At 49.6% G+C, this 23,732-nt stretch overlaps 1 protein-coding gene across 2 annotated transcripts in view; it reads right to left on the bottom strand.

Annotated features, from left to right (window-relative positions):
* The window catches only part of vill (villin-like), an 81,553-nt gene that overhangs the window by 44,533 nt on the left and 13,288 nt on the right, over nucleotides 1–23,732 (bottom strand). For both annotated transcript variants that reach the window (XM_052015392.1, XM_052015393.1), the window contains exons 2-5: nucleotides 9,210–9,299; nucleotides 7,598–7,672; nucleotides 4,148–4,344; nucleotides 1,184–1,292 (exon numbers count right to left, since the gene is read on the bottom strand). In XM_052015392.1, the coding sequence (XP_051871352.1) occupies nucleotides 1,184–1,292; nucleotides 4,148–4,344; nucleotides 7,598–7,672; nucleotides 9,210–9,281 (453 nt within the window). In that variant the 5' untranslated portion in view covers nucleotides 9,282–9,299. The remainder of the gene's footprint in view (nucleotides 1–1,183; nucleotides 1,293–4,147; nucleotides 4,345–7,597; nucleotides 7,673–9,209; nucleotides 9,300–23,732) is intronic.

The following is a 23,732-nucleotide window of genomic DNA, read 5'->3' as shown; positions in this document are numbered from 1 at the left end:
TCAAGGAATGAGGTTTAAAGGCGTATCTACAGCAAGCGTGTAGAAGATCAGAAGTCTCTTCTTCCCCGTCGGGATTTGATGCCGTGTCGTTTGACGGAATTTTGTTAGCCAGAGATGGGGGAAATGGTAGGTATGTGAAGTTAGGTGCTATCTCATTTAATGATAGTGCAGATTTGAGGAGCCAAATATTCTCCCCTTAGTCCCGATCCATTTCAGTAACTCTGTCCCATTGCTGGTAAAGTCAGCCTTGTTGATAGTTAACCAAGTACCGCTGCTGTTTACCTGGAGACACAAGAGAAACCGCAGATGCTGGAATCTGGAGCAACAAACAACCTACTGAAGGGACTCAGCGGGTCGAGCAGCATCTGTGGGGGGGGAATGGACAGTCGACGTTTCGAATCGAGACCCTCCATTTAGACCCTTCATGCATCCAGATGAAGGGTCTCGATCTGAAACGTCGACTGTACATTTCCCTCCACAGATGCTGCCTGACCCGCTGAGTTCCTCCAGCTTGTTGTATGTTGCATCATTACTGTTTAAGTTAGTTAGTACTTGTTAAATTGGCTTCCTTTTACTTATGTTAGTATCTTCACAGGTTAAGTTGGTTCCTAGCTAGTTATGTCAGTCCTCCACAGGTTAAGTTAGTAAAATTACTGGTTAGATTTTCACAGGTGAACTTAGTTCCCTTACCCATTAAGCCACTCAATTATTAAGCCAGAACCAGTGCTGGTTAGACCTTCACTGTTTGCATTAGTTTCTTCATTAACTAAATCGGTAGAGTTAATGGTTAAGAAGGGCCCATTACTGGTTACGCCAGCCCTCATGGTTTAAGTTAGTTCCCTCTTTAATTAAATCAGTGCAGTTAATAGTTAAGATATTGGTTAAGGAGGGTCTTCATCAGTTAAACCTTTAACGGCTCTGCTGGAGTCAAAGAGTCACAGAAACAGGCCCTTCAGCCCAACTCGTCCGTGCCGACCAAGATGTCTACCTAAGATAGTCTCATTTGCCGACTAGTTAAATCAGACCTTTGCTGGTTGCTGGTTCCCTCCTGAGTTACCTCATTTCAGTGAATGGTTATATTAGTTCGGTCCTGCCCTCAGCGGAAAGCTCCAGGTTGCTTGGCCGTACAGTGGACCCCACTGCCACCCCCCACCTCCGCCCCCGACACCACACTCCCTCCCACCTCTGTGGCCATCACGTTCTTCTTCCCCTTGATGTGGAGCAGTCGCCGGATGTTGTACACGTTTGTCTCCACGTGCTTGAACCCCGAGGCCACACCTCCCTTCTTGTATCTGCCAAACAACAAAAAAAATCACAGCATCGCCATGGTTACTGACAGCCAGCAAATCAAGGTGGAGGGCGTTAAGGCCCCCTATTACCTACATTGCCCCCACCCTCCTGCCCCCAACTTCTGTTCCTTCTCCTGCTCCAGAGGCCACTTCTAACCCAAAGTCAACACTGACCAGGACACTGTCCATTTATGGAGTGTTCCTCATATTCCCAGAGATCCCAAGGTGTTCTACACTAAAGCTAACATCAAGCCTCACAAGAACACAAGAAAATACAGAGAACACAGAACAGTACAGCACAGGAACAGGCCCTTCGGCCCACAATGTCTGTGCTGAACACGAAGCCCAATTAAACTAAATCCCTTCTGCCTGCACATGATCCACATCCCTCTATTCCCTGCATGTTCATGTGTCTGTCTAACAGCCTCTTAAACACCACTATCGTATCTGCCTCCACCCCTACCCCCGGCAGCCCGTTCCAGGCACCCACCTCTCTCTGTGTAAAACACTTGTCCCACACATCTCCTTTGAACTTTCCCCCCTCTCACCTTGAATGCATGTCCCTGTCGACCTATGACTCCACTTTCAGGGAACTATATACTTGTACTCCTAGGTCCCTCTGTTCCACAACACTCCCTAGGGCCCAACCGTTCACTGTGTAAGTCCTACCCTGGTTTGACTTCCCAAAATGAAACACCTCGCATTTATTGAACACCTTTTGCCATTCCTGAATCATCAAACCCCCCCTGTAATGTTTCATAACCTTCTTCACCGTCTGTGAAACCACCTATTTTAGTGTCATCTGTAAACTTACTAACCGTGCTTTGTACATTCGCATCCAAATTGTTTATATAACTAATGAATAATAAAGGTCCCAGCACTGATCCCTGTGGCACACCACGAGTCACAGGTCTCCAGGCTGAAACAGGAACGGGAGGAGGCCACTTGGCCCCTCAAGCCTATCCCACCATTCAGTATTGCAATAATTCCTTAATATAAAGGGTCATACAGTCATACAGCACAGAAACAGGACCTTTGGCCCTACTGGTCCATGCTGACCAAGATCGAAGCTAGTCCCATTTACCTATGTTTGGCCCATGTTCCTCTAAACCTTTCCTGTCCGTATACCTGTCCGAGTGTCTTTTAAATGTTGTTAATGTACCTGCCTCAACCACTTCCTCTGGCAGCTTGTTCCACATACTGACCACCCTCTGGGTGAAAAGGTTGCCCCTCAAGTGCCTGTTAAATCTTTCCCCTCTCACCTTAAACTTATGGCCTCTGATTCTTGATTCCCCAACCCTGGGAAAATGACTATGCACCATTCACCCTACTGTATCTATACTCCTCATGATTTTATACACCTCTATAAGGTCACTCCTATTCTCCTGCACTCCAATGAAAAAGGTCCTAATCTACTCAACCTCTCTCCAGAACTCAGTCCCTCAAGTCCCGGCAACATCCTTATAAATCTCCTCTGTAGTCTTTCCAGCCTAACGGCATCATTGCTATAGCAGGGCGACCAAAACTGAACACAATGTTCCAAATGTGGCCTCACCAACGTCCTGCACAACTGCAACGTAACATCCCAACTTCTGTACTCAAGTGCTCTGACTGACGAAGGCCAACATGCCAAAATAAGTATTTAATTCCCAAATTTTTTGCTAAACCCCTTGACTCTTTGGGATACATGCCTTTGACTTATGAAGCTACTTACCGCTGTAATGAATAACCTGCCACTCTCCACCTGTGGGATACCTTGTACAGAACCTCCCACAATATCCTTTGTCCAGTCTTCCCCGGAATTTGGCTTAACAAAATGTTTTCCAGGGATGTGTCCCTCCATAGATCAAAGAATGGGTGTAATGATAAGCGGGTGAGTGGGGAGATCACACTGGTCTGGGATAGACTGCCTGAAACATGGGAGCAACTTCAACAGCGACTGTCCATTGGGAAGTCAGAGAAAGAATGCGAAAGGGAAGAATTTTCCAGGATCAGGGGAGAAATTTAGAGAGTGGGACCAATTGGATTGGCCTTCCTAGCAGGGAGCAATGGGCCGAATGTAGAACATTGAAGAGTGCAGCACAGGAACAGGCCCTTCGGCCCACCATACATGTGCCGACCGTGATGCCAAATTAAAACAATCCCATCTGCTTGCACATGATCCATATCCCTCCGTCCACGTGTCTGTCTAAACGCCTCTAAGATGCTACTATCGTACCTGCCTCCACCCACCTCCCCAGCAGCACCTTCCAGGCACCCACCTCTCTTTCTTTTAAAAAACTTGCACATATCCCTTAAACTCTTCCCCTCTCACCTTACACCTACACCCTCTATTATTTGACATTTCTACCCTGCGAGAAAGATTCTGATTGTCTACCCTATGTCTCTCATAATTTTATAAACCTCTATCAGGTCTCCCCTCACCCTCTGACACTCCAGAGAAAACAACCCAAGTTTGTCCAACCTCTCTTTATATCTACAACTCTCTAATCCAGGCAGTGTCCTGGTGAACCTCCTGCACCCTATCCAAAGCCTCCACATCCTTCCTGTAATGGGGGTGACCAGAACTGCACACAACACTCCAAATGCAACCTAACCAAAGTTTTATACAGCTTCAGCGTGACTTCCTGACTCTTGTACTCAGAGCCCAGACCGATGAAGAAAAGCATGCCGTACGCCTTCTTTACAACCTTGTCTACCTTGTGTTGACATTTTCAGGGAGCTATGGACATGCACCCCAAGGTCCTTCTGTACATCAATGCTCCTAAGGGTCCTGCCGTTTACTGTATATGGCTGTGACATTTCAGACAGATAGCACCAAGCCACTGGGGTAAGGCCCTTCCCCCAATACTACTCACACGATGCCGTTCTTGAAGTAACTTTTGAACTCTGGAGACTCGTGGCCCTGTGTCTCACGGTACTGGGTGGGGCTCCCTCCCAGGTAATCGTCCAGTTGGGTGATGTACATGGCAGCAGCACCCTGCTCGTCCTGCGTGGACTCGTTCCCGATCCAGAAGTGGAGGGTTTGAGAGGTCCCACTTGCCGTCTTCTTGGCCTGTGTGGAGGAGGCATCCCTATAGTGACCCTGACAACCATAAATTGCATTGCTGCAGTATCCCTTGATGTGGCAAAACACTTTGGGTGGGGTCTGTAGCCCGGATCAACGGGGGAGCATTAGGCAGAGAGAAATTCCCCTTGCAGCAAATCCCAAACCAACAGACATAATTCCCAAATGAGGACTCACCCATTTCAAAGTCAAGTTTAGTGTCATATGTACATGGGTGCACAGGTGCAATGGAAAACTTACTTGCAGCAGCATCACGGGAACAACTGAAGCATGAATTCAACAAAAATTATGCAAATTTTTACAAGAAAGAACCCAGACAGAATAAGAAAAAGTCCACTGTAGTGCAAACTGGTCATCGTGTTGCTATACTGAGGTAGTTAGGGTTGTGCCGGTTGGTTCAAGAACCGAATGGTTGAAGGGAAGTAGCTGTTCCTGAACCTGGTGGTGTGGGGACTTCAGGCTTCTGTACCTCCTGCCCGACGGTAGCAGCGAGAAGATGTCAATGATGCCCATTTAAACTTGACATGATCCGTATCCTTCCATTCTCTGCCTGTTCATGTGCCTGTCTAAATGCCTCCCCCGGCAGCCTGTTCCAGGCACCCACCGCTCTCTGTGTAAAAAAAACTTACCTCATAAATCTCCTTTAAACTTTCCCCCTCTCACCTTAAAGTATGCCCTCTAGTATTTGACATTTCCACCCTGGGAAAAGAGACCCTGATGGTCTACTCTATCTGTGCCTCTCCTAATCTAGGTGGAAAGAGCCTACTGGCATTAACTCTGTCTATACCCCTCATAATTTTGTAAACCTCTATCAAATCTCCCCTCGTTCTTCTACGCTCCAAGGAATAAAGTCCTAACCTGTTCAATCTTTCCCTGTAACTCAACTCCTGAAGACCCAGCAACATTCTAATAAATCTTCTCTGCACCTTTTCAATCTTACTGACATCCTTCCTATCTTCTCTCTGGAGTATCCCACACTTGAGACTGGAGACTGGGTGGAGTCATAGAGTCATACAGCACCGAAACAGGCCCTTTGGCCCAACTCGTCCATGCCGACTGTGTTGCCCAGTGAGCTAGTCCCATCTGCCTGTGTTTGGCCCATAGCACCTCAAAACCTCTCCTATCCATGTACTTATCTAGATGGCTTTTAAATGTTGCTAATGTGCCCACCTCAGCCACTATTTCTGGCTGCTCATTCCAAATACGCACCACCCTTTGTGTGAAGAAGCTGCCCCTAATGGCCCTTTTAAATCTCTCGCCTCTGATCTTAAACCTATGCCGTTTTGTTTTTTAGCCCCACCTCCCTGGGAAAAAGACCTTGAGCTTTCACTCTGTCTCTGCCCCTCATGATCTTCTATATCAGGTCACCCCTCAATCTCTGACATTCCAGGAAGTGAAGTCCTAAAGGCTGGGTCCGTCTTCCCTGGAGCGTAGGAGGCTGAGGGGTGACCTTATGGAGGTTTATAAAATGATGGGGGGGCATAAGGTGGGTGGTCACAGTCTTTTCCCCGGGGTCAGGGTGTCTAAAACTAGGGGGCATAGGTGTAAGGTGAGAGGGGAAAGATTTCAAGGGGACCTGAGGGGCAGGTTTTTCACACAGAGGGTGGTGGGTACGTGGAACGAGCTGCCAGAGGAAGTGGGAGAGGTGGGTACAGTTACAACCTTTAAAAGACGGGTATGTGGATAGGAAAGGTTTAGAGGGATGTGGGCCAAACACGGGCAAATGGGGCTAACTCAAGTAGGCAACTTGGTCGGCAGGGACGAGTTAGGCCGAAGGGCCTGTTTCCGTACTGTTTGACTCTAAAAACCACCTCATCTGTCTGGGCCCATTGCAGCCTTCCAAACACAGAACACAGAACAGTACAGCACAGGAACAGGCCCTTCGGCCCACCATGTCTGTGCTGAACACGATGCCGAATTAAACTAAATCTCTTCTGCCTGCACGTGATCCACATCCCTCCGTTCCCCGCACGTTCATGTGTCTATCTAACAGCCTCTTAAACACCCCTATCGTATCTGCCTCCACCCCCATCCCCGGCAGCCTGTTCCAGGCACCCACCACTCTGTGTAAAACAACTTGCCTTGCACATCCCCTTTAAAACTTTCCCCCTCTCACCTTAAATGCATGTCCTCTAGTACTTGGTTCAAGCTTTTCCAGTTATAGGTAAGCTGCCTGAATCAGAAATGACTGTCATCTATCTATCTGTTCTTCTCTCTCTATTAGCAATGTTTAAAAGCCATCCAGATAACTATATAGATAGGAGAAGTTTAGAGGGCTATGGGCTAAACCTGGGTAGATGGGACTAGCTCGCTGGGCAACACAGTCGGCATGGACGAGTTGGGCTGAAGGGCCTGGTTCCGTGCTGTATGACTCTATGACTCTATCATTAGTATAGTAATAGCCTACTGGCCATGTCCCACAGCCCGGTGGTTAGCAACACTTTTACCAATGCACCATAGAAAGCATCCTATCTGGATGCACCACGGCTTGGTATGTCAACTGCTCTGCCCAGGACCACAAGAAACTACAGAGAGTTGTGGACACAGCCCAGCGCGTCACGGAAAGCAACTTCCCCTCCTTGGACTCTTGTCTTTACCTCTCGCTGCCTTGGTGAAGCAGCCAGCATAATCAAAGACCCCACCCACCCGGGTCATTCTCTCTTCTCTCCTCTTCCATCAGGTAGAGGATACAGGAGCCTGAGGGGACGTACCACCATGCTTAAGGACAGCTTCTACTCCACTGTGATAAGACTATTGATGAGATGGACTCTGACCTCACGATCTACCTTGTGACCTTGCACCTTATTGCACTGCACTTTCTCTGTAGCTGTGACACTTTACTCTGTACTGTTATTGTTTTTACCTGTCCTACCTCAGTGCACTCTGTACTAACTCAATGTAAACTGCACTGTGTAATGAATTGACCTGTACGATCGGTATGCAAGACAAGTTTTTCACTGTATCTCAGTACAAGTGACAACAATAAACCAATTCCAATTCCAATATCAATACATAACACAAAGAAGCATAATGTACTTAACCATCCCATTAATACACTTGGTTTCACCCTATCAGAGATATTTCCTTTGTTGTGTTCATTCCTGCCCCACCTTCCCTGGTCCTGAAAACCATCATGTTTTCTCTCTGTCCCTGTTCTGATGAAATGTTAACTGTGTTTCTCTCTCCGCGAGCGCCGCCTGACCTGCTGAGCACCTCAGCGTTCTCCAGTGTTTGTACTTACGAACAATATCAGGTAGCAATCGCCTTCAAAGAAGTTCCCGTAAGCCTTCGGAGGGACAGGGACCACTTCCATTTTCTGCAAGAGATTCACCAGACATTAGTAGGGAAGGAAGCCTCCCAGCCAACAAACGTTGGCCGTGTCGAGAGTGGGTTTGTCAAACAAGGAACAGAGGGAGGCTCTCCCAGCCAGGAGCAGAAGGTTAAGAGATGATTTGAGAGGGTTCAGCATTCTTAATGGTCTTGGTAGATGTTCCCAGTGGTGGCGAGGGGATGGAGAGCCAGGGGATCTGTGGAAGAGACCTTGAACTCTTCACGCAGCAAGTTGTTCTCGTCTGGACTCAGCGGTTGAGTGGCCGGACTAGCAGCCAGTGCTGAGGAGTATTAATCCGGGGCAGTGGTTCAAATCCCACCATGGCAGCTCGTAATTAAATAAACTTGGAATGAAGTGAAAAAAAAATTAGTCTCAGTCACAGCGATTGAGATACCAAGCAAGTTCACTTAGACCCTGGGGCAGGGGTTGGAGATCTGGTCTCCTTACCCAGCCTGGTCTACATGTGACTCCAGACACACCTGTTGATTCTGGGGATCACCTTGGTTCGGGGACAGTCAGTGATGAACAATAAATGCTGGTATTAGCTGTGAATCCAGAGATGAAGAAAGCTGGGAGTGGCTTCCTCATTTCCAGAAGATGTTGGGAGGCAGGAGCACTTGGTTCCTTCACCCCTCTCAGAATCATCCCACTCGTCATGATTCAGGCCTTTCAGCCCACTACATCCATGCTGACACAGCTCACACACACAGCTCACACATACAGAGAACTCACACACAGAGCTCACACGCACACACAGAGCCCACACGCACACACAGAGCTCACACGCACAGAGCCCACACGCACACACAGAGCCCACACGCACACACAGAGCTCACACACACACACAGAGCCCACACGCACACACAGAGCTCACACACACACACAGAGCCCACACGCGCACACACACACAGAGCTCACACACACACACACAGAGCCCACACACACACACACACACAGAGCTCACACGCACACACAGAGCCCACACGCACACACAGAGCTCACACGCACACACAGAGCCCACACGCACACACAGAGCTCACACACACACACACAGAGCCCACACACACACACAGAGCTCACACACACACACAGAGCTCACACACAGCTCATACATACACAGAGCCCACACACACACACACAGAGCCCACACACACACACACAGAGCTCACACACACAGAGCCCACACGCACACACAGAGCTCACACACACACACAGAGCCCACACGCGCACACACACACACAGAGCTCACACACACACACAGAGCTCACACACACACACAGAGCCCACACACACACACACAGAGCCCACACACACACACACAGAGCTCACACACACACATACAGAAAACACACACACAGCTCACACACTGAGAACACACACATACAGATCTCACACACACAGCACACACACACACACATACAGAGCACACACACAGAAGTCACAAACACAGAGAACAAACACACACAGAACACACACGCAGAGAACACACACGCACACTGAACTCACAAATACTGCTGCTCACCTCGATGGTCCATACTTGAAGTCCCAAGTCCTTGCCGGCATGTTTAAAGGCTTCTGGTACTACCGTTGGCATGGCGACTGGTTCTCACAGCTGAAAGCAAGCAGAGGTGGAGAAAATGGGGTCAGAATGAGGCAGTGTTGCACGGATCACAGAGCCACACACATCCAACCATCGTGTCACCAGTACAACCCACCGACAACCCCCACCCCTCCCCAGTCTGACTGTTGTCACCAGCTGACCCAGGGTAAGGGAAGATCATGGAAAAGGTCCCAAGAAGGGACTTCCTGGAGTCACAGTTCAACCTCAGCACAGACTGATGGACTGAATTGGACTCTTCCTGTGCCATTGGGTAGCAGGTGCACTGATTGTGAATTCAGGGCCCAGACCAGTTCCTATGGTAAGGTTTGCCTCTAAGGTGTCCTGAGAATTAGCCCTTTCCAATGGATCACTCCCAGCAACCATCTCAGACCAACTCTCCAACAACACCTGAGTCTGACTGGACACAGGGGCAGGGATAAGATCTCTTTATTAGTCACATATACATCGAAACACACAGTGAAATGCATCTCTGCGTAGAGTGTTCTGGGGGCAGCCCACAAATGTCGCCACACTTCCGGCGCCGACATAGCACGCCCACAACTTCCTAACCCGTACGTCTTTGGAATGTGGGAGGAAACCGGAGCACCCGGAGGAAACCCACGCAGACACGGGGAGAACGTACAAACTCCTTACAGACAGCGGCGGGAATTGAACCCGGGTTGCTGGCGCTGTAATAGCATTGCACTAACTGCTACATTACCGTGCCTGCGGAGGTCATTCACTTATTGGTTCATTGGGTTATTATCATCTCAGGTACCGAGACACAGTGAAAAGCTTTTGCTTGTGTTGCCATGCGGACAGATCATTCCACACATAAGTACCTCACTGTAAGACTACCTTCTCTCTACAGATGGAGAGGGCTGTTAGCAGAGACCCTACCACTTAGAATTGCCCCAGCATAACTTGGTAAATTGGTTTATTATTGTCACCTGTACCAAGGTACAGACTAGTGCAAGTTATCATTGACCAGAAACTCAATGAAACCAGTCACTTAAAAAGAAGGCTACAGGGGCGGGTCAGAGTAATCGCCGCTCATTGGAATATAGAACATAGAACACAGAACAGTACAGCACAGGAACAGGCCCTACACGATGCCAAATTAAACTAAGTCTCTTCTGCCTCCATATCCCTCCGTTCCCTGCACATTCACGTGTCTATCTAACAGCCTCTTAAACACCACTATTGTATCCGCTTCTAAACTGTCTGTCCTTGTGGTTATTTAAGGTAAGATTTCTTCATTAGTCACATGTACATCGAAACACACAGTGAAATGCATCTTTTGCGTAGAGTGTTCTGGGGGCAGCCCGCAAGTGTCGCCGCGCTTCCGGCACCAACATAGCATGCCCACAGCTTCCTAACCTGTACATCTTTACACTAATTTTGCACTGATGTCTTGTTTTGCAGAGTCTTTTTTTTCTTCACTGTCTTGTATAAGTTATGTATAGTTATTATTCTGTGCGCTGTCTGTACTTGCGTGCCTGTGATGCTGCTGCAAGCACATTTCTCACCGTACCTGTACCTCGCTGTACTTGTGCACAGGACGGTAAACTCGACTTGGGCTGTGTGTTGAGGAAGGATCGGAGGAGCAGAATCAGTAAGTGACCTGAGAAAGTGGGGCAAAGCTGTCACCGTCCACCAAATGTTCTCTCCCAGCTGTACCATTGGAAGATCTGAGCTGCTGACCCAATGAGTTCTGATGGGCTGAATGGCCTGTTTCTATGTTGTAAGATGTGATACAACCTCCCCATGGCTGGCAACTCCGGTGTAGATATAGAGTGGCCCGAATGAGATTCCCCTGCACCCACCAATGACAGCGTTCCAACATCACTTCCCATGACCCAAACTTGGGTTGTTTTCTCTGGAGCTTCGGAGGCTGAGGGGAGACCTGGTAGAGGTTTATAAAATCATGTATGGTGTAGATAGAGTAGACAGTCAGAGTGTTTTTCCCAGGATGGAAATGTCAAATACTAGAGGGCATAGGTTTAAGGTGAGAGAGGGAAAAGTTTAAAGGAGATGTGCGGGGCAAGTGTTTTACACAGAGAGAGGTGGGTGCCTGGAGCGGGCTGCCAGGGGTGGTGGTGGAGGCAGATACAATGGAGGCATTTAAGAGGCTGTTAGATAGACACATGAATAGCAGGGAATGGAGGGATGTAGATCATGAGCTGGCAGAAGGGATTAGTTTAATTTGGCATTATTTTTCAGCACAGACATTGTGGGCTGAAGGGCCTGTTCCTGTGCTGTACTGTTCTATGTTCTATGTACCCAAAATATCCCAGTCTCAATCCTTATGGATCAGGTTCAGAGGTCATTTTTCTTCTGGGGAGGGTGGGCAAGAGATTGGGTTGTCACCGGTGATTAATGCACGTCCATCGACAATGTTGCAGTTGTACAAGGTGTTAGTGAGGCCGCACCTGGAGTATTGTGTACAGTCTTGGCCAACGTGTTCTGGGAAATATGTCATTAGGCTTGAAAGAGTGGAAGGAAGATTTACGAGAATGTTGCCAGGACTCAAGGGCCTAAGTCATGGGGAAAGGTTGGGCAGGTTAGCGTTTTACTCCTTGGAGTGAAAGAGACTGAGGGGTGACCTTATAGAGGTGTATAAAATCATGAGGGGCATAGATAGGGTGAATGCACTCAGTCTTTTTCCCCAGGGTTGGAAAATCAAGTATTAGGGGGAATAGGTTTAACGTGGGAGAGATTTAGAAGATAAGATTTCTTTATAAGTCACATGTACATCAAAACACACAGTGAAATGCATCTTTTGTGTCAAGTGTTCTGGGGGCAGCCCGCAAGTGTCACCACACTTCCGGCGCCAACATCGCATGCCCACAACTTCCTAACCCGTACGTCTTTGGAATGTGGGAGGAAACCGGAGCACCCGGAGGAAACCCACGCAGACCCGGGGAGAACGTACAAACTCCTTACAGGCAGCGGCCGTAATTGAACCGGGGTCGCTGGCGCTGTAATAACATTACGCTAACCACTAGATTTCTTTACACAGAAGGTGGTGGGTATACGGAACAAGCTGCCAGAGGACGTAGTTGAGGCAGGTACATTAACAACATTTAAAAGACATTTGGACAGATGCATGGATAGGAAAGGTTTAGAGGGATATGGGCCAAACGCAGGCAAATGGGACTGGCTTGGATGGGAATCTTGGTCAGCATGGACCAGTTGGGCTGAAGGGCCTGTCTCCGTGCTGTGTGACTCTATAAGTGTCACACAAACTGGCTGAAGAAGTCCAGAGGGGGAAGTATATCGAAAGCCAAGCCCTTCGGTCATTTGATTGGGCCTAACACAGAGATGCCTCACCCACTTCCTCTGGCAGCTCGGTCCATACACTGACTACCCTCTGCGTGAAGAAGTTGCCCCTCAGATTCCTATTGAATCTCTCCCCTCTCACCTTAAACCTGTGCCCTCTAGTTCTTGATTCTCCAACCCTGGGAAAATAACTGTGTGTGTTCACCCCACCTATGCCCCTCATGATTTTATACACCTCTATAAGATCACCCCTCATTCTCCTACACTCCAGTGAAATAAGTCCCAACCTGCTCAACCTCTCTCCATAACTCAGTCCCTCAAATCCCAGCAACATCCTCATAAATCTCCTCTGCACTCTTTCCAGATTAACGGCATCTTTCCTATAGCAGGGCGACCAAACTGAACACAATGTTCAAATGTGGCCTCACCAACGTCCTGCATAACTGCAGCGTAACACCCCAACTTCTATTCTCAGCTGCGTGAAGATTTAAGATTTCTTTACTAGTCACACGTACATCGAAATACACAGTGAAATGCATCTTTTTTGCATAGAGCGTTCTGGGGGCAGCCCGCAAGTGTCGCCACGCTTCCGGCGCCAACATAGCACGCCCACAACTTCCTAACCCGTACGTCTTTGGAATGTGGGAGGAAACCGGAGCACCCGGAGGAAACACACGCAGACACACGGGGAGAACGTACAAACTCCTTACAGACAGCAACCGGAATTGAACCAGGGTCGCCGGCGCTGTAATAGCGTTACGCTAACCGCTACAAGTCACTGATGCAACGCGGAGAGCGCGGCAGCCAACTTACACACAGCAAGATCCCACAAGCAGCGGTGGGAAAACGATCTGCTTCCCCTTCCTGACTCACTCTACCTTGAAATGTTGGCCTCGGTTTAATGACAGGCAGCACACCCTGACTCTTACTGCCCAGGTCCCCGGAGAAGAGAGGGAGCCACGTCTCAAGGGACCAGACAGCAGCACCACCAGCACACAAAAGCCCTGTGTTAACCACACTCTGGGAACAAAACAAAGATCCAAACGACAGCCAAGGGCAAAACTCCTGAATCTCCGGGCTCCACCTCCTGAGCTTTAGCTGTCACTAGGAGACACATCCTGGAGAGGGAGAGCCCCTCCCTCCCGTGTACTGTGGAAGCAGAGGCTCCATCACGCAGCTTCTGTGTGGGCCCTGGATACTGCACACAGTGTGAGAGCGGCCCTCCGCACTCACTCACACCGACAAACTGGGATACACACACACACTCAGGCATTTTCACTCACTGATCTTCTTATCTTAGAAACCAAGGGCTGCAGATGCTGGAACCTAGATGAAAAACACGACGATGCTGGAGGAACTCAGCAGGCCAGGCAGCATCCATGGAGAAAAGCAGGCGGTCAACGTTTCGGGTCAAGACCCTTCTTCAGGACTGAAGATAGGAAAAGGGGAAGCCCAATATATAGGAGGGAAAAGCAGAGCAGTGATAGGTGGACAGAAGAGGGGAGGCGGGGTGGGCACAGGGAGGTGAGAGGTCGATGCAGGTAAGAGATAGTGATAGACAGGTGTCAGAGGTCAGAACCGTTTCCGCGATCTGCATCTTCCCGTTCAAGTCACTTCAACTCCCCCTCCCACACTGTCACAGATATGTCAGTCCTCGGCCTCCTCCACTGCCTGGACAATTCCAGACTGGAGGAACAGCACCTCATTTTCCATCTTGGAACCTTGCAGCCTAACAGCATGAACATTGAATTCTCCCACTTTAGGTAATCCCCACCCCCCCTTCCCCACAAACACCACCCCCCCCCACCATCCTTCTTCTCTTCTTCCCTTTCCTAGCCCCCACTTTTCCCCTCCCTCCTTACCTTTGACCCATCCCCCGGCAGATCTGCTCTCCCCTCCTACCCCGCACCTGCCCATCACTATCTCTTATCTGCATCTACTCATCACCACCCTGTGCCCACCCCGCCTCCCCTCTTTTGTCCCCCTATCACTGCTCTGCCTTTCCCTCCTATATACTGGGCTTCCCCTTTTCCCATCTTCAGTCCTGAAGAAGGGTCCCGACCCAAAACGTTGACCGCCTGCTTTTCTCCACGACGCTGCCTGACCTGCTGAGTTCCTCCAGCATCACTCACTGACATACAGGCGGGCGGAGGCATACACACATACACACACACACACATTGAGTATATACTGTACATTCACAGACAATACGTGACAAACACACTTGGAGTATTGCGAGCAGTTTTGGGCCCCGTATCTATGCTGGCAATGGAGAGAGTCCAGAGGAGGTTTATGAGAATGATACAGGGGATGAAAGGGTTAACGTATGAGGAGCGTTTGATGGCTCTGGGCCTTTACTGGCTGGAGCTTAGAAGGATGAGAGGGGGTCTCATTGAAACCTACCGAATATTGAAAGGCCTGAATAGAGTGGACATTGGAGAAGAGAGGCAAGTGTCTGGTGTCTGGTGTTTCCGACACTCACAGACACACATTTACAAATACACCTACTCACAGACCATCATACAGACACACGCATACACTCCCAGACGCTCTCACACACTCCCATACACACTCACTCACACACCGACACATGCATACACTCCCAAATACTCTCTCACACTCAAACACATACGTACACTCCCAGATACACACGGACCCTGTCAGCTATACACACGCTCACAGACACACACATACACTCCCAGACACTCTCTCACACTCAAACACACACATACACTCCCAGACACTCTCTCACACTCAAACACACACATACACTCCCAGACACACTCTCACACTCACAGACACACACATACATTGACAAATAGACACACAAGCCCCACAGCTGGCTGCCCAGACCTGCTACACCCTACACTGCCTGCAATAATCCAGGCAATTCCCTTCAGTTGATTCACTTGGGAGCATCTGTCTTAAAGGGGAAGTCCCCTCAGTGAGGGAGTGAGTGCTGGCATAGGGGGAGGGGCGGGAGAGGGGAAATAAATTCCAAACCAGGCAGTGGACACACACAAGCCCAGAAGAAAATAGGAGAAGGAGAAGGCCACTCGGCCCCTCAATTCTGCCCCACCACTCAATATGGCTGATCATGGCTGATCCACACTGGCCTCAATTTCTGTTCTGTGCCAGTCCCCATAACCCTCAATTCCTTGAACTATCAAATACTTTATCCACCTCCACTGCTGCCCACAGTGCAGCGGTTAGCGTAACACTATTACAGCGCCAGCGACCCGGCCGCTGTCTGTAAGGAGTTTGTACGTTCTCCCCGTGTCTGCGTGGGTTTCCTCCGGGTGCTCTGGTTTCCTCCCACATTCCAAAGACGTGTGGGTTAGGAAGTTGTGGGCATGGTATATTGGCGCCGGAAGCGTGGCGACACTTGCGGGCTGCCCCCAGAACACTCTACACAAAAGATGCATTTCACTGTGTGTTTCGATGTACGTGTGACTTATAAAGAAGTGTTATCTTCTAAATCCCTCCCACCTTTTTCACACAGAGGGTGGCGAGTATATGGAACGAGCTGCCAGAGGAAGTGGTTGAGGCAGGTACAATGGTATCATTTAAGAAGCACTTGGGTAGGTACATGGTGGGATATGGGCTGAACACAGGAAATTGGGACTAGCTGGGTGGGCACCGTGGTCGGCATGGACTGGTTGGGCCGAAGGGCCTGTATCTGTGCTGTAGGCAAAGTCATTGGGTGTATTTAAGGCAGAGATTGATAGGTATCTGAATAGCCAGGGCATCAAAGGTTATGGTGAGAAGGTGGGGGAGTGAGGCTAAATGGGAGAATGAATCAGCTCATGATAGAATGGCGGAGCAGGCTCGATGGGCCGAATGGCCGACTTCTGCTCCTTTGTCTTATGGTCTTATGGTATTGCTCTAGGACTCTTATATGCAAGGGGGACTAAATGGCTTCATCCTGCTCCCAGTTGCTGGCACCCATCCCACACAGGCAAGAAGGCAGATCCTTCATGCAAACATTCTTGATCACATGCATGGCCTGGCATCCAGGGACAGAGCTCTCTCTGCCCCGGCTGGGCACAGCTCGGCCCCTGTTGCTGTAACTCAGTGGCGCCCGAGGCACACAGAGAGGGAACCTCACAAAAGGCTTCTGCAATGGCCAAGAATGCAGCTGTCAGCAGCAATCAGAGGTGACATGCGGCACAAAGGTGAAGAAGGAGGTGCAAGGCAGGAGAGAACTGAACCCTCTCTATCTCTGCAACAGTAAGCCTACTGTTGCCCGAGTTACATCACTCCCTGGCGGCACTCCTTCCTCCGAGGGAATGTGTGTCGCAACCCAGCAGACCTCCCAGGAACTATGAGCTCCAACAGAACAAGACGCAGGCAGTCCAGCTCCCGGCACAAACACGAGGGCAGTGGTTACCAAGCAGCCTGTCTGTTGAGGGGAGTAAACCTGCCAGGAGCCAGCGCCCGTCCTGCAGTTTGATTTACAATGTGGGCTGCTCAGAGCGGTTCGAAACAGAACAATGCTTTTATTTTTAAACGTGATTGATTTTTCTGCCAGCCTTTCGGCGTCTTTGCCGCTATTGGTCACTCTGCAGTGCCCGAAACGTTTACATATTTGCAGCAATAGAGATGGATTTTGACTCAACAGGGGCAGTCGGTGGGGGATGGGGTTTAAGGAGAGGGAGAGGGAGCAGAGAGGGTGGGGAAAGTTCAGGCACAATCAGTGTTGAAGAGAAACCCCATTTGGCTCATCTATCCCCACCTCCCGTGGCTCTGCTCCTGATGGGTTTGCTTCCAGTGCCACGAGTGAACCTCTCTCTCGACTCCTCCCAACACAAACTTCCTGTCATTTGAGGATAGGATAAGATAAGATTTCTTTATTAGTCACCTGTACATTGAAACACACAGGGAAGTGCATCTCTTTGCATAGAGTGTTCTGGGGGCAGCCCCGCACGTGTAAATGCCCCAGGGACGGGGAACTAAAAACTAGGGGGCATAGATATAGGGTGAGAGGGGAAAGATTTAAAAGGGATCCAAGGGGCAACTTCTTCACCCAGAGGGTGGTGCGTATACGGAACGAGCTGAAGTGTTTGAGGTAGGTACAATAACAACCTTTATAAGACACTTGGACAGGTACATGTTTAGAGGGATACAAGCCAAATGGGACTAGCTTGGTGGACACCATGGTCAGCATGGACAAGTTGGGCCAAAGGGCCTGTTTCCATGCTGTGTGGCTGTGTGACTGTATGATGCTCTGATTGGCAGGCATGGTAGTGTAGTGGTTAGCGTGACGCTATTACAGCACCAGTGACCCGGGTTCAATTCCGGCCGCTGTCTGTAAGGAGTTTGTACGTTCTTCCCGTGTCTGCGTGGGTTTCCTCCGGGTGCTCTGGTTTCCTCCCACATTCCAAAGACGTACGGGTTAGGAAGTTGTGGGCATGCTATGTTGGCGCCGGAAGCGTGGCGACACTTGCGGGCTGCCCCCAGAACACTCTACGCAAAAAGATACATTTCACTGTGTGTTTCGATGTACATGTGACTAATAAAGACATCTTATCTTATCTTACTTCGTGACCTCCCAGTTTGACACTAGTCAGGGGAAGCACCCCCCTTCTCTCCCCACCCATCAGGGCTGACGTTCCTTCTGTAAGTTTCCTGGCCCAGGCTCAGCGTGGACAAACCGGTGACCACAATCTGACTCCGGGGATGGAAGGATTGTCCAAGAAGGGCCTGTCATCTCTGCAGCTTAAGGGAATGTGGGGTGACCCCGTTGGAAAGTATGAAGATGACCTCTGACAGGATTTGCCAAGGACTTGACAGGAGCCAATGTGAGCAGACATAATTTTAAGGTGATCGGAGGAAGGTATAAGGGGGATGTCAGGGGTAAGTTTTTTACACAGAGAGTGGTGGGTGCATGGAACACACTGCCGGCAGAGGTTGTGGGGGCAGATACATTCGGGACATTTAAGAGACTCTTAGATAGACACATGAATGATAGAAAAATGGAGGGGCTGTGTGGGAGGGAAGGATTAGGTCGACCTTAGAGCAGGATAAAATGTCGGCACAACATTGTGGGCCGAAGGGCCTGTACTGTGCTGTAATTTTCTATGTTCTATGTCGGTGCTGTGATGATGTTGCTCCTGTCTGAGGTGCATAGAACCAGGGGTCACGGTTGCAAAGTAAGGCATCGACCATTCAGGGTAGAGACTGGAAGAATTCTCTTCACCCAGAGAGTGGGGAATCTTTGGAATAGACGCCACGGCCAAGAAAGCTCACTAGCGCATCTATTTCCGCAGGAGGCTAAAGAAATTCGGTATGTCACCTTTGACACTCACCAACTTTTATTGGTGCACCATAGAAAGCATCCTACCTGGATGCATCATGGCTTGGTACGGCAACTGCTCTGCCCAGGACCGCAAGAAACTGCAGAGTTGTGGACACAGCCCAGCACGTCACAGAAACCAGCCTCCCCTTCTTGGACTCTGTCTTTACCTCTCGCTGCCTTGGCGAAGCAGCCAACATAATCAAAGACCCCACCCACCTGGGTCATTCTCACTTCTCCCCTCTCCCATCAGGCAGAAGATACAGGAGCCTGAGGGCACCAGACTTAAAGACAGCTTCTATCCCAAGGTGATAAAACTATTGAATGGTTCCCTTATACGATGAGATGGTCTCTTGACCTCATGATCTACCTTGTTGTGACCTTGCACCTTATTGTACTGCACTTTCTTTGTAGCTGTGACACTTTACTCTGTACTGTTATTGTTTTTACCTGTACTACCTCAATGCACTCTGTACTAACTCAATGTAACTGCACTGTGTAATGAATTGATCTGTACAATCGGTATGCAAGACAAGTTTTTCACTGTACCTCGGTACAAGTGACAATAATAAACCAATACCAATACCCGAAGGGTTTGTGGAGGATCAGTCACTGACAAACGCTGGAAAATGGGATTAATACGGATGGGTGCCCACTGGTCGGTCAGCATGGATGTGGTGGACCAAATGGCCTGTTTCCATGCTGTATGAATCCACGGGTGGACAGATTTGTAGATATTAAGGGAATTTAAGGGAAACTGAGGCAGATCAGCCTTGATCTTATTAGATGGGGGACATACATGTTCCTAATGTTCGAAGGACTAGAACATAAAAGCAAGGATGTCCTGCTGACCAAGTTGAGGCAGGCACAACAGTATCATTTAAGAAGCAGTTGGAGGGGCGGGGTTTGGAGGGATATGCGTTGAACGCAGGAAATTGGGACTAGCTGGGTGGGCACCGTGGTCCGCATGGACTGGTTGGGCCGAAGGGCCTGTATCCGTGCTGTATGACTCTTTGACTCCATATCTGAGCTAGACCCATCGGCCTGTGTTTGGCCCATATCCCTCTAAACCTTTCCTATCCACATACCTGTGCAAGTGTCTTTTGAATGTTCCAATTGTACCACCTCCTCTGGCAGCTCGTTCCATACACCCACCACACTCTGTGTGAAGAAGTTGTCCCTCAGGTCCCTTTTAAATCTTTCACCTCTCACCTTAAACCTCTATCCTCTAGTTCTTGATTCCCATCCCTGGGAAAAAGACTGTGGCTATTCTCCCTATCTACGCTTCTCATGATTTTATAAACCTCCACAAGGTCACCCCTCAACCTCCGTCACTCCAGGGAAAACAGTCCCAGCCTATCCAGTCTCTCCTTATAACTGAAGCCCTCTAGTCCTGGTAACAACATAGAACATTACAGCACAGTGCAGGCCCTTTGGCCCACAATGTTGTGCTGACATTTTATCCTGCTCTAAGATCTATCTAACCCTTCCCTCCCACATAGCCCTCCATTTCTCTATCATTCATGTGTCTATCTAAGTCTCTTAAATGTCCCTAATGTATCTGCCCCCACCACCTCTGCCGGCAGTGCGTTCCACACACCCACCACTCTCTGTGTAAAAAACTTATCTCTGACATCCCCCTTATACCTTCCTCCAATCACTTAAAATTATGCCCCCTCGTGTTAGCCATTGTCGCCCTGGGAAAAAGTCTCTGACTGTCCACTCGATCTATGCCTCTTATCATCTTGTGCACCTCTATCAAGTCTCCTCTCATCCTCCTTCTCTCCAAAGAGAAAAGCCCCAGCTCACTCAACCTATCCTTATGAATCCTTTCTGCTCCCTTCCCAGTTTAATGACGTCCTTCCTTCCCACAGCTGGGCGACCAGAACTGTACGTAATGCTGGCAAATGGGCTTGGTGGGCTACGTTCAATAGTTAGCACAGATGTGGTGGGCGGAAGGGCCCTCTTCTGTGCTGTACAACTCTACGACTCGATGCCCCCCCATATCACCACACGAGACGGACCAGCTCCCCGATTTCTCTCCCGTGCAGCACGGCCTCCGTGCGGACCTCTCTCCCCCGGTTCCCCCCGAACCCGGGTCCCAGCTCCGGGAGTGCAGCCACCAGGAGCGGAGAACCAGATAGAAAATCCGCTGGGAGACAAAGGAGAGCCTGTTAGTCACTGGGAGACCGTAAGGCCGGTTTAACCGGTTATCCCTGGTGTATTGGGCCCTGCCCCCTTTTCCTGCCAGGTTGCTACTGGTTACGAGTTAAACCGAGGCCCTGTCAGGTGAACAGGGGAGTTGTCACTGGCCATCGGTAAAACCAAATACCAGGCTATAGGTCCCAGAACATAGAATCGGCTCTTTGGTCCATCATGTCTGTGCTGAACGTGATGCCAAATTAAACTAAATTGGGCAGAGGCTGAGGGGAGACCTGATAGAAGTCCATAAGATTATGAGAGGCATAGATAGGATAGGCAGTCAGAACCTTTTTCCCAGGGTTGAAAGGTCTAATACTTTAAGGTGAGAGGGGGAAAGTACAAAGGAGAGGTGCTGGGCAAGTTTTTTACACAAGGAGTGGTGGGTGCCGGGAACGCAGATGGAGGCGGGTACAATAGAGGCATTTAAGAGGCTCTTAGATAGACACATGGATGTGCAGAGAATGGAGGGATGTGGCCATTGTGAAGGCAGAAGGGATTAGTTTAGGTAGGAGTTTAATTACTAGTTTAATTAGTTGGGAACAACATTGTGGCTGAAGGGCCTGTTCCTGTGCTGTACTGTTCTATGTTCTATGGTCCAGTGAGGCCTTGGCTAAGCTGAAGCCTTTTCCCTGTACAGCATCCCTTTCGCACTATTCCTAAGTTTCTGAGACCAAATCTCCGAACCCCAACATCCTGACACACGGCCTCTGAACCCAGCCTCGGCTATTCCCCGGGGAGATGCCTTGGGAACCTCTTCCCCCCCCCCCCCACCCCTCCTCTTGAGAGGCCACACTTCGACACCGGGATGTCCTGAGGAGGTGGTCGCTATAGAGGTGCAGACCTTCTCCCACTTCCTCCAATGGTCAGCTCTCGCGGAACATCACTAACCCGGTCCGTACCTCGCTTCTCCTTCTGGGAGCTTGCTGTGCGCTATTGGTTGCCGGCGCTCCCTGCCCCGTGTTATAGCTCTGGTTGGCATGGGTGGTCTTGTCTGAGAAGGGGGTGGGAAGCAGGAGGGAGGGTGGGAGTGTGGCTCACTGAATTTTCGAGGTGTCTTGGGTCATGACAAAGAGCTTTGCAAGCAGTTTGCCCTCTCTCCCACTTTGAACAGCCCATGGCCCCTCTGGATGGAGACAACTGACCAGGCAGCATCCATGGAGAAAAGTAGGTGGTCAACGTTTCGGGTCAGGACCCTTCTTCAGGACTTTGTTTCTCTGGAGGTGATTGGGATTGGTATTGATATTGGTTTATTATTGTCACCCGTAACGAGATACAGTGAAAAATCTTTGCTTTGCATGCCGTCCACACAGATTATGCTGTACGTGAGTACATCGAGGTAGTAAAAAGGAAGACAGAATGCAGAATACAGCACCTCAGTTACAGAGAAAGTGCAGTGCAGGCAGACAATAAGGTGCAAGGGCCACGATGAGGTAGATTGGGAGATCAAGAGTTTGACTTTAGCCTATAAGAGTGTCAAGTGTCTGATCACAGCAGGATGGAAGCTGTCCTTGAGCCTGGTGGTACGTGCTTTCAGGCTTTTGTATCTTCTGCCCGATGGGAGGAGGAGAAGAGAGAATGTCCGGGGTGGGTGGGGTCTTTGATTATGTCAGCTGCTTTACCGAGGCAGCGAGAAGTGTAGACAGAGTCCATGGAGGGGAGGCTGGTTTGCGTGATGCGCTGGGCTGTGTCCACAATTCTCTGCAGTTTCTTGCAGTCCCAGACAGAGCAGTTGCCGTACCAAGCCGTGATGCATCCGGATAGGATGCTTTCTGTGGTGCATCCATAAAGATCACAAGCTGAGTGCCATCTCAATCAGTAGGGGAAGGAATCCAGGTGAACAGGAAGCACCAGGCTCCCCAGCAAAGCCGAGGGACTTATCCACTCAGCCAACGGAAGCAAACCCCATCAACATATCCCTGATTAATCCCCTCGCTCCAACACTGCCAGTAACACTGGGCTTGGGGCAACTTCTGTAGAGAGTGAACAGGGAGCACCTCACTCCCTTGACAGAGACTGGAGGGTAACAGATTTAAGTTAATTGGAGAAAGGATTAGAAGGGAGCTGAGGAAAACATTTTCTCGCTCGACGTAAGGAAGAGAAACAGGAACAAGCCATTCAGCTCTTCATGCCTGCTCTCCAATTCAATGGGATCATGGCTAATCTTTGACCTCAGTGCCACTTTCCTGCATTAACCCCACATCCCTCCATTCCTTTAATAACTAAAAATCTACCTCAGCCTCAACACACAGAGTAATACAGCAGGGAAACAGGCCCTTCAGCCCAACACGTCCATGCCTAGTCTAAGTGCCCATCTAAGCCAGTCCCGTTTACCCGCATTTGGCCCATATCGCTCTAAACCTTTCCTATCCATGTACTTATCCAAATGTCTATTGAATGTTGTTATTGTACCCGCCTCAACCACTTCCTCTGGCAGCACATTCCACATACCCACCACCCTCTGCCTGAAGAAGTTGCCCCTCAGGTCCCTTTTAAATCTTTCCCTTCTCAGCCTAAACCTCTGCCCTCTCGTTTTTAGTTCCCCTTCCCTAGGAAAAGGACAGTGTGCGTTAACCCTATCTAAGCCCCTCATGATTTTATACACCTCTATAAGGTCACCCCTCATTCTCCTGCGCCCTAATGAATAAAGTCCCAACCTGTTCAACCTC

This window comes from Pristis pectinata, chromosome 5 (assembly GCF_009764475.1).
Source record: "Pristis pectinata isolate sPriPec2 chromosome 5, sPriPec2.1.pri, whole genome shotgun sequence".
NCBI lineage: Eukaryota > Metazoa > Chordata > Chondrichthyes > Rhinopristiformes > Pristidae > Pristis > Pristis pectinata.
Note: the sequence above shows the minus strand (reverse complement) of the source record. Positions and strands in the feature narration are given on the sequence as shown.